Raw genomic sequence first — 11880 nt, forward strand, 5'->3', positions numbered from 1 at the left:
GTTGGGCTCAACAGGGTTGGGCTGGAAGTCTTTTGGTCCCCCTTTTCCCTTTTGGTCATGGTTGGACTCCGTGCGGGGCCCAAGGCCCATTGTTGACTTGGGAATTTTACCCCTACAATAGCCCCTCAAAATTCCGGCTCTTTCTCTCTCGTCCGAGGAGGAAAGGCGGGATTTTGACATTCGTAGGATCATTTATTGTGGATTCCTGCTTCACCCGTGCGGAGATATGCTTCCCATGTGCCTCATTAATGCTGAAGGTGTTTAATGACCCATGAGATGCTAATTATTACTTTTAGCAGTTTTATATCTTTTCAATCTGACGGTTGGGTGCCAAATCATCGGTTGATATCATTTCCATTTCTCTAGGCGGGAGTATGTCTGTCTAGCTTCTCCCGGATATATAAGATTTTTAAAGGCATTTCCTCCCCATTTTTTTGGACAAGCACTCAAGCACTCAGAGCACTCCAGTACCTTCCCTTTCAAAGTGTTCAAGCCTTCGCAGTCATCCCCTTGAAGATTTCCGGCAAGTTCCTCACCCGTAAGTGCACATTTCTTTTCCGTTGCCTTTCCCGGCATTCTTCCTTAAGTAAATCATCTTCGCGTTGCCTAGGATTAGGGGGATGGGTAAGCTTGAGAGAATGGTAGACTCTCCGGCTGGTATGGAAGGCTTCAGGGCGAAGTACCGTATTCTGCCGGAAGTAGGTTTAGAGTATTGCCATTTGGAGGAAATTTTGATCAAGAGAAAGACGGGGCAGGTCGCCATTCCAATGATAGCCTTCGTGGAAGGAGGAATGACGATCCCAATGGGGAGGATAACTAGGGACTATTTGCGTGGTCATAGATTGGCCCCCCACCAGTGCGTCGCGAACATGTTCCACATCCTGGGGTGCATAGATGTCTTGAACGATCAGATGAACCTCGGCCTTTCGTGGCACGACGTGGTTCATCTATATGAATGCCATAGCCTCGGCGACTCATATTACCTAAAGTCCAGGTCCAACGAGGTGAGGTTGATATCCTGCCTTCCCAAGTCCAACAAAGGCTTGAAGGACGACCTTTTGATTGCCTCTAGACCATGGCACGACCGTATTCAATGTCCAGTTAGGGTAGGAAAACCAGGTGGGGCATCGTAGAATTAGATCCCCTGGAGGGGACCTTAGTTTTGAGCTTTCTTTTCCTTTTTCAGTTCTGGTTCTGTTTATTTGCCTCCTCGGACTAACGTACCCCTTTTCTTTGGGCTTCGCAGACAAGGAGTGAACGTCTCCTCGGCTAAGCTTGGTTAACGTCCCGACACTTAATTTTCTTCTAAGATCTGAGATTTACGTAAGCGCGGACGGGTAACTGCGGTCCGCTCCTTTGATTTTGGATTACGTGCCTCTCTTGCGATCCGTAGTAGACGCTGGTCAAGCCATTAGGGCCGGTAGTCCAAGGTTGGCACGCATTGACGTTTCCATACCGGGATTTCTCGCTTCGAGAGACTTACCTCCCATTCAGCTGCCTACTCAGCGCGTTCTTCCCGCAGCAGTTGTCCCTGGGGAAGAAGCTGGTTCCTCGCAATCATCCTTGGAGGATCAGATTGACCAGTTCCACTTCGCCGAGGAGGGAGAGATGTCGGCTAGGCCAGTAGAGCTATCAGACTCCAATTCAGACCTAGACCGAGCCTCGGCTACCCCCAATCTTGGTCTGGTAATTGCATAAGTTGATACCAGCCAAGAAATCGAGGAAGTAGGCATGGATCTGAAACCTAGGTCTGGTCTCAGGGGCCTCCTTTCCAACAGGAACAAAGGGCAATCTTCCAAGGATGCCCCAAAGGAACAAACTACCTCTAAGGCTCCTCCTCCCTTTCCCCCCACATCCGACGCAACACTACAACCTATGCCCAATTTGAGGCGCAAGAGGCCCGTGGAGGAATTGGAGGAGGGCGAGGTCGGCCCTGAAAAGGCCAAGTATCAGAAGAAGGGCAAAGAGCCCAAGGAGAAGAGGACCAGGTCAATTGACAGCCGAGACGAGGTTGCTATTCGGAGGGAACAGCGGACCTGGTCGCCACGACTGGAGTTGGATGGCGCTCCGATCTCTTGGGACGCAACTCTCTGGGAAGCCCAATGAGGACAAGCGTCATTCCTGGCCGAGGCCTTGCAACAATCCCTCCTTTTGCCTCGAGATATGGAGGGTCTTCGGGCTACTCGACAACCAGACCTTTTCATGTCGCTAAAGAGGGACATGACTATGGTAAGTAAAACTTCTCTTATCTAGCTTTCTTATTCCGTATCTGTTTGTTTGTCATTCTCTTTTAATTTGATCTCTATTTTTTGCGTAGGTCACTCAACAAATTTTCATTGCCGAGGAGTGGGCCAAGAAGGCTCGCGAGGATATGCACAATGAGGCTAAGTCCCGCCTCGTTGCTGAGACGGCTGCCGGTGATCTTAGGCAGGAAAAGGATCGCCTGAGCAGCGAGGTGAAGGAGGCGCAGAGGGCTCGCGCGAGCGCCGAGGCCGGACATAAGAACGTCACCAAGCAGGCTGAGGATCTGCGCCAACAGCTCCGCCAGTCCAAGGAAAAACTCGCGACAGAGAAGCAGGCGGTCTCAGATCTCAAGGCCGAGCTTGCAAAGGTCAAGGAGGAGGCCCGCTTGGCCAGGGAGGCGGCCGAGAAAGCGGTGGCGACCTCATATGATCGCGGAGTCAGGGACACTGAGATTAGGCTGACCGAGGAGGTGGCCGCCATATGCAGGGATTACATCACCATGTCTTGGGGTGTAGCCTTGGATCGGGCAGTAGTTCTAGCGGACTCCGATCTCCGGAAAGTTGAGAATATCTTTTTTCCGGAGGATATTCGTGAGATTCCGGACGCGGTTGCCCCTGAGGAGCCTCTCTCAACGAAGGCCTTAGCCTCGGACTCCCCTATGCCTGAAGCTGAGGATGCACAGCCGGCTGCGAAGGACAAGTCGCCCGAGGACAATCTCTTAATCAGAGATGTTGTCGCACAGGCTAAGGAGGCTGTTCTGGGACCCTAGGCAGCAGATGATCAACCCGAGCCTACTCAGGGTTTAGACTTAGGAAAGTAGTGTAGTAGTGTAGGATTTTATTTGTAGCTGCCCTTTTATATTTTGTTCTGTTAATGTTTGTAAAACAATGCTTTTGGATTTCAATGAAAGGTGTCGTTTTCCTTTAAATCATGTTGTTCTACTGTCTTTCCTGCTTTCATCATAAATGAATGTCTATTCTGCCACTAACTGTTGAAAACCAAGCATGAATGAACGAATATGTAAAAAATGATAGTCGATAATCATATAAGACTGATTCGAGGTTAATTTCCCCCAAGTCTGTGGTCTGAGGAGCCAGGCAGGACTTGGGTTTTGTTTAACACTTAGTGAAAATGGCTTCGATGTTAATTTCCCCCAAGTCTGTGGTCCGAGGAGCCAGGCAGGACTTAGGTTCTGTTTAACACTCAGTGAAAATGGTTTCGAGGTTAATTTCCCCCATGTCTGTGGTCCGAGGAGCCAGGCAGGACTTGGGTTCTGTTTAACACTTAGTGAAAATGGCTTCGAGGTTAATTTCCCCCAAGTCTGTGGTCCGAGAAGTCAGGCAGGACTTGGATTAGTGAAAATGGTTTCGAGGTTAATTTCCCCCAAGTATGTGGTCTGAGGAACCAGGCAGGACTTGGGTTCTGTTTAACACTCAGTGAAAATGGTTTCGAGGTTAATTTCCCCCAAGTCTGTGGTCCGAGGAGCCAAGCAGGACTTGGGTTCTGTTTAACACTCAGTGAAAATGGCTTCGAGGTTAATTTCCACCAAGTCTGTGGTCCGAGGAGCCAGGCAAGATTTGGGTTCTATTTAACACTTAGTGAAAATGGCTTCGAGGTTAATTTCCCCCAAGTTTGTGGTTCGAGGAGTCAGGCAGGACTTGGGTTCTGTTTAACACTTAGTCCAAGTAGCTGTACAGTAATGTGGCGCCAAGAATTATGTCTTTCGTTAATAACAATACATTTTCAGATTATTTACATTCCAAGGGCGTGGCACTACATGTTCATCTAAATCTTCCAAAAAGTAGGCTCTTATGCCGGCTATGGAGGTGATACGATATGGGCCTTCCCAATTTGGTCCGAGTTTCCCCCACGCAGGGTTTCTCGCAGTGCCAAGGATCTTCCTCAGTACCAGATCCCCAGGCGCCAAGGGCCTCAGCTTAACCTTGGCATTGTAATCTTGCTTGAGCTTTTGCTGATAGTGGGCAAGCTGGACCATTGCGCTTTCTCTTCTTTCCTCGATGAGGTCCAAGCTTTTTTCCAGAAGTCCATTGTTGGCACCGGGGCAGAATGCAGTGGTCCTTTGTGTTGGGAAGTTTACTTCTAGTGGAATGACAGCTCGGCCCCATAGGTCATCGAAAAGGGGGTTTCCCCTGTGGACCTGCAAGGCGTGGTGCGGTATGTCCACAAGACATGGGCCAACTCTTCGACCCACCTCCCTTTCGCGTCGTCTAACCTCTTTTTCAGCCCATTCACTATAGTTTTGTTGACGGCCTCCGCCTGCCCATTACCTTGCGGGTAAGCTGGTGTGGAGTATCTGTTGGTAATTCCAAGCTCACTACAGTACCTTCTGAAAGCTTTACTATCAAACTGGAGGCCGTTGTCCGAGATCAGTGTGTGAGGTATCCTGAATCTAGTGACGATATTTTTCCAAATAAATTTCTTGGCATCAACATCCCTAATATTCGCCAGCGCCTCGGCTTCAACCCATTTCGTGAAATAATCTGTGCTGACGAGAATAAATCTCTTGTTCCCTACCACTTTGGGAAATGGTTCCAGGATATCTAGGCCCCATTGTGCGAATGGCCAAGGGCTGGACAGCGGGTTAAGGTTTCCGCCATGTTGGTGTATATTCGGAGCGAATCTTTGACACTGGTCGCACTTCTTCGCATATTCCTGTGCCTCTTTCTGCATGCTCGGCCACCAGTAACCCTGCGTTATGGCCCTATGGGATAGGGACCTACCCCCTGTGTGACTTCCACAAATTCCTTCGTGTAATTCCTCCGGGATGAGTTCAGTGGCCTTTGGGTGCACACACAGCAAGTACGGCCCTGAGAATGAGCGCCTGTACAATTTGGAGTCCTCGGACAACCAGAATCGAGAGGCCTTCCTTCTAATCTTGTCGGCCTCGTTCTTATCGTCCGGTAAAGTATCATGCTTTAAGAATAGTACTAGAGGGTCCATCCAACTAGGCCCAGCCCTGATGTTGTGGACCCGTATTTCGTTAGCCCTCGTCGTCGTTGGGCTGTAGAGATCTTCCACGAGAATAACCCGGGGAAGTGGCTGAGCCGAGGAGGTGGCTAGCGTTGCAAGAGAATCAGCATGGGTGTTCCCGCTTCTTAACACATGCGACAGATTGAAGTGACAAAAATGGGTCTGCAGGTGTTTAACTTGGACCAAGTACTATTGCATTCTTTCATCCTTCGCCTCCAGCTCCCCGTTTACTTGTCCCACGATGAGTCTTGAATCCGAGAACATGTTCACGAATTTTCCACCCAGTTTCCGGATCATTGACATTCCTTCCAATAGTGCCTCATACTCGGCTTCATTATTTGTGGCGGAGAATCCAAGCCTCAGCGATTTTTCGATGGTTATCCTTTCGGGGGAGACCAGAACGAGCCCCACTCCTAAGCCCCTTTGATTGGCTGCACCGTCGACGTGTGCTTTCCACCAATTGTGTTCCTGCTGAGAGATTGTGCTGATCAGTTTCCCATCAGGACTTAGTGATCCTGACCCTTCCTTTCCTTCTAGTGTGGGCTTCGCGAATTCGGCTACCAGATCGGCGAGGACCTGACCTTTCACAACGGTGCGAGGCATGTACCTAATGTCGAAAGCGCCCAGAATCGTTCCCCATTTTGCAATTCTGCCTGTGTAGTCGGCGCTGCGGAGAATGGATCTAACCGGAAGTTGAGTTAGTACAACCACAGTGTGTGCCTGGAAATAGTGGGGGAGCTTTCACGTGGCTTGTACGATTGCCAAGACGGCCTTTTCGAGAGGTAGGTAACGTGTTTCTGCTTCGTGCAGCGATTTGCTTACGTAGTAGACGAGCCGTTGCATGCCATTGTCTTCTCGGATTAGTACTAAGCTCACTGCATGAGAGGCTACTGCGATGTAGGCGAACAACACCTCGTCGGCATCAGGACTGGACATAATTGGTGGTCGGGCGAGGTATTCCTTGAGCTGTTGGAAAGCTAAAGCACACTCCTCAGTCCACTCGAAGCCCTTCCACTTGTGCAATAGGAGAAAGAAAGGTCTGCATCTGTCCGCTAAGCGGGATATGATACGGTTTAAAGCAGCTATCATGCTGGTGAGCTTCTGGAACTCTTTGGGATTCCGAGGAGGCTGCAGGCTATGAATAGCTCTTATTTGGTCAGGGTTAACTTCTATACCTCTGTGGGTCACCATGTAACCTAAGAATTTCCCTGATCCAACCCCAAATGAACATTTGGATGCGTTTAGTCGCAGCTTGTATTTTCTCAGAATTCGAAAGATGTCCTCGAGATCTCTAATGTGGTCGGCCACTAATTTGCTTTTCACCACCATGTCATCTATATACACTTCAACGCTCTTACCCATCTGCTGTTCAAACATCCTGGTCATCATCCTTTGATAGGTCGACCCGGCATTCTTTAAGCCAAAGGGCATCACCTTATAATGATAGTTTTCGACTGGGGTGACAAAAGCAGTTTTCTCTTGGTCCTCAGCAGCCAGGGGTATCTAATGATAGCCTTGGAAGGCGTCTAAAAAACTCATTCGGGGGTGTCTGACGGTCGAATCCACCAATCGGTCTATCCGCGGCATGGGGACGGGATCTTTTGGGCAGGCCTTGTTTAGGTCCGTGAAATCTACACAGACCCGTCATTTTCCATTCTTCTTTTTTACCACGACTGTGTTGGCTAACCATTCGGGGTAGAAGACCTCCTTGATAGCCCCTGCTTTCTTCAATTTTATGACCTCCTCTCTCACTACATCTGTGTGTTCTATCGACGGTTGCCGAGGAGGCTGCTTCTAAGGCGTTATAGCCGGGTTAACATTAAGATGATGGCAGATGAAATCTGGGTCGACCCCAGGGGCCTCATAGGCGTCCCAAGCGAATACGTCCACGTTTTGTTTGAGAAAATAAACTAGCGCTGACTTCTCTTGGGGTGGTAACTCTGAACCGAGTTGAAAAAACCTCTCTGGGTCTGATCCGACGAGTACTTTCTCCAGATCCTCATAGCTCACCTCTATGGCTGGTCCTCCACCACCCGAAGCTGGGACCGGGGTCATTAATTGCTATAAGCGGTTCTCGGCTGAGGTGGAAGGTTCACTATTTGGTCGTCGTGAGATTGCGGACACCATGCATTGCCTGGCCATGGTTTGGTTCCCTATTATTTCTTTGACTTGACCTCCTGACGGATACTTCACTTTTTGGTGCAAAGTTGATGGCACAGCCCCTAGTGCATGAAGCTATGGTCGGGCCACGATAGCTGTGTAGGAGGAGTACGCATCTACCACAATGAAGTTCACCTCCACCACGTCTAAATTTGTTTGTATAGGCAGCCTAATCATGCCTTTCGGGGTGACGGTTTTTCCTTCAAAACTGACCAAAGGGGAGTCGTATGGCGACAGGTCCTCTGGCTTCAAGTTCAATCCTTTATACAAGTTAGGATACATTACTTCCACGGCGCTGCCTTGATCAACCAGCACTCTTTTCACGTCATAACCTCCAATTCTGAGCGTGACGATTAGGGCATCATCGTGGGGTTGAAGGGTTCCTTGTTTGTCCTCATCCGAAAACCTGATTAAGGGCGTGGCAATTACTCTGGCTCTCTTGGATTCCCTGTCGTCCGGCTCAGTCGGGAACCTGCCCACTGACATTACCCTGAAAGGGCTGGAACCGGTCCTTCCAGGTGCGGCAAGAATGACATTTATTGTGCCAATAGGTGGCCTCAATGTACTTTGTCTAGTTTCGATATTTGACTGTTCCTGCCATCCTTCGGGCGATGCAATAGATGCCTCAACTTCCCTTCTCGGACAAGCCGGTCGAAATGGTTTTTCAGATTCCTGCAATCATCGGTGGTGTGACCTGGCTTTTGGTGGTACGCGCAATATAGATTCTGATTATGTTTCGAGGGGTCACCTGCCATCCTGTTCGGTCATTGAAAGAACGGTTCGCCCTTTACCTTCTCTAGGATCTTGTGTAGTGGTTCTCGGAACACAGCATGGACCGTTGGTGCCCCAGTGGAACCAGATTGTTTCGAGTAATCTCTCCTCGGCCTATTACTGTTGATAATGCGGTCCGACCTGAAGTCCCTCCTCTCCTGAGGGACAACCTTAGCTTTGCCCTTCCCCGTTTGCTGGTCTTCCTCAACCCTTTTGTACTTGTCAATTCTGTCCATGAGTTGGCGCACGCTGGTGACTGGCTTCCCAGTGAGGGACTTTCTTATGCCGTGCTCTGTCGGCAAGCCCCTCTTGAATGTACTAATGGCGACTTCATCGTAATTTCCTTCTATCTCATTATACATTTCCTAGTACCTATCTGAGTAGGCCTTTAGTGTCTCCCCTTCCCGCATGGACAAGGATAGAAGGGAATCTAGGGGCCGAGGGACTCTGCTGCTGGTAATGAAGCGGGAACCAAAAGCCTGTGTCAGCTGTTTAAAGGAATCTATGGAATTCGGCTTAAGGGCATCAAACCATCTCATCGCCATAGGTCCCAAGCTGGACGGAAACACCTTACACATTAACGCCTCGTCCCTGGAATGGACGGCCATCCTCTGATTAAATTGGCTTACATGCTCTACTGGGTCAGTCCGACCATTGTATATGGCAAATGTTGGTTGATGGAACCGCCGAGGAAGCTCTGCCCCCTCTATTCTACGCGTGAAAGGCGACTGAGAGATGCGATCCAGGGCCTTGCTCATGGCATCGTTGGCCAGGCCTTGGTAAGATGGGCTTTTGTGGCCGCGTTTGCAAGGTCGCTCTTCCTCGTAGGAAAAAGTCTCGCTTGGAGGGGTTTTTGATCTCCGCCTGTATTCATTATCCTCATCACTGCTAGTGTCCGAGCCGGGTGAAGGATGTTTTCGCTGCACTCGGCGCAGCTTCTTCTTCAAATCATCAATTTCTTGCTATAAAGCCTTTCGATCGTTTTGCTTATGGGATGCATGACCTTTCCCTTTCGAGCGGCTTCTGCTCGTGTGAGAGGTGTTCACACTGCCCTCTCGTTGCTTGTCTTGGTCTTTCTCCCGTTCGAGATTCAAAAATTTGTCCTGCCATTGGGAATCTGCACGTCCGGTTTGGCGCGGACCTGATCCTTCCATTTCTTACAGTTTCACTTGTCAAGACACAAGTTCTTCCCACAGACAGCGCCAATTGTAGGGTTGGTTTTTGGGGCCCAAGCCCAGCAAGTAAGTGATTCTGGCCCAAATGACCCTAGACAATGAATTTGTAGAGAGCGGGTTACAGAACTAGGGCTTGACGAAGTGAACGTTGGTTAGTTATATGCCATGCAGCAGTCTAGACGAAAGAATATCTCCTTTATGTCCACGAGATACTCGGTTTGAGGAGACGTATGGGTGCACCTCTTGTTATGATTAAAGACTACAACATTCCTCTCTCTCTCTCTCTCTCTCTCTCTCCTTTCTCTTCTCAAATTTTCCGATCCCTTCTTTATGGGGATTCCCTTCTCTTATATAGCCTCCTTAAATTGATAAGAACCTTACATTTGTTAACCATCTGGATCTTTATTTGAGTGCCTGTCCCATCGGACATCCACCTTATCTTTCTGTGAGTTGCACTGGCCAATGTAATACTGTTCGCCTGTCTTCTCCACATTAATGCGGCTGGAAAAGTAGCTTCCTTGCATTTAATGCGGCAGTTGTGGTTTCCCCCTAGACGTCTTACATTTTCTTCCTTCTTCCTGCTTTGTGAGGCTCATCCTACTACCCACATTTGTTTGGGATGATTCTTCACTGTAGATGGGGCGCACATTGGGCCCATATTTGGTGTGTCCGAGGAGACATTCCTCCTCGGACATCTTTTAAATAAGTTGGGCTCAACAGGGTTGGGCTGGAAGTCTTTTAGTCCCCCTTTTCCCTTTTGGTCATGGCTGGACTCCGTGCGGGGCCCAAGGCCCATTGTTGACTTGGGAATTTTACCCCTACAGCAATTGTGAGGCCGGGGAGCTTATGATCCGGCCCACGTTCTATTGTGAGGCCGAGGAGCTTATGATCCGGCCCACGTTCTATTAGGGCTCAAGGCCCATGCCGAGGAGGGTGTGTGCCGAGGATGGATGATGAAAGGCCGAGGAGTCAAGGGGGACAATTGAGGACGACCCTCTCCTCGGCACTCCAGGACTTCAAGGGGAAGAGCAACGCCTCGATGAAGGCTATCCCCAAACAGCCCCTTGAAGGGGATGCGAGTAGAATGGGGCCTACGTGGAGGTACGGTGCAAAATTGGTTCAAGGTAAATACGTCCCCTCCGCATTAAATGCACCAGCCTGCGTCCTGACCATGTTAATGAGAAAAGACGCCTGGGCAGGATGACTTCGATCATCGCAACTAACAGAAAGTAAGGAGGGACAGCTGATAGGACGGGTACAGAAGTAGGCACCTGCCTGACCAACAAGTGGAGGGCTAAGATTAACCAAGAAGGGTTATATAATGAAAATGTTAATGCACCACAGAAGGGGCTGGGAAAAATGGCCAAAAATCAGAGCCTCCCAGCCCGCCTCCAGGAGAAAAACTCCTAGGGCGAACACGATTTAACTATGTTTGAACACCACGAAAAACCCACCGTCTGGTGACTAAGGCCTAACCTTTCAAACCCATGCTCTATAAATGATATTGTTTGGGCCTTTTTACGTTGCGAACCCAACGCTGTTACGGGTCGTTACAAATCGTGTCCTCACAACAATGATTGAACGTTTGAATACCATATCTTTTATTTAATTATCTAAACTTTATCAATTAAGTTAACTAGAACCCATGATTACATTCTCATTTTAAAATGCAGACTATAGGCTCTAGATTATTTTAGCATCCACTTGGACAAGCTCTTTAATAATTTATTTTGAGAAAGATTTAATATTATTAGTCTTCTATGCAAAAAAAAAGAAAAAAGTCCTTATTCTTAATGATATAGATAAATTTTTTTTGACAAGTATGATAAAGAGAAAACTAAAAATTTTGAATTGAAGGAGTATGATATACAATCATAATTTTGTTGTTATTAAATATTGTCTAATACACATTTATCCTCCTAAAAACTTCTATTCATCAAATATGTCAGGCCCAAATAATAATTTGGGGTCACTATTAACATGGCCCCCTACATTTAAGTCGCAATCAATTTGATCAATTTTTTTGTTTTTTTTTTTTGTAGTTTTTTTTTAATTATAAAAAATTAATGTTATTTTTAACTTGCAATTATTTAATTTTTACAGTTAGAAATTGAGTAGATAATAACGGATATGGTGGGTGAGGTGTCGGGTATTCATTGAAAGTTGGAAGATCCGGAGTCAATTCGAAAATAGTAGATGGCGAAAATAGCCAAATAGCACCTTTTTGTAAACTATATTGTAATTTATTACTGTTTCGAAAATATGTAGAGGTATACCACTGTTTGGATACTCGAGTACAGGGAAATTTAGTTTTCCATAGTACTCCATGAAAAAATTTTGAAATTTTTTTATGATATTCGAGTTTCATGAAAAACTCAAGTTTCACAAATTTTTTTTTTTTTTTTTGAGAAACTTGAATTTTAAAAAAGATGGTAAATTTCTACATATTTAAAAATCAGTAGTATATTACTAAATTTTTTAAGAAAGAGCGGTAGTGGGCCATTTTTGCCGTCAAGGCAGTGGACAGACAAAGTGGAAG

General features: G+C 47.6%; 1 protein-coding gene across 1 annotated transcript; it reads right to left on the reverse strand.

Moving 5' to 3' along the window:
• Positions 1-7470: 7470 nt before the first annotated feature.
• LOC126704649 (uncharacterized) lies at positions 7471-8528 on the reverse strand. The gene is made up of 2 exons (XM_050403682.1): positions 8187-8528; positions 7471-8067 (listed from the first exon to the last, which is right to left on the reverse strand). Exons 1-2 carry the CDS (start codon positions 8526-8528, stop codon positions 7471-7473), a joined length of 939 nt encoding a protein of 312 aa, XP_050259639.1.
• Positions 8529-11880: the final 3352 nt, after the last annotated feature.

This window comes from Quercus robur, chromosome 11, assembly GCF_932294415.1.
Source record: "Quercus robur chromosome 11, dhQueRobu3.1, whole genome shotgun sequence".
Lineage (NCBI taxonomy): Eukaryota > Viridiplantae > Streptophyta > Magnoliopsida > Fagales > Fagaceae > Quercus > Quercus robur.

Excerpts from the sequence above, each read along its gene's own strand:
- LOC126704649 (XM_050403682.1), bottom strand. The coding sequence starts at position 8,528 with ATGTATAATGAGATAGAAGGAAATTACGATGAAGTCGCCATTAGTACA. Across the intron at positions 8,068-8,186 it reads TACACAAGATCCTAGAGAAG|GAATCTGAAAAACCATTTCG; the intron begins GTAAAGGGCGAA and ends CGATGATTGCAG.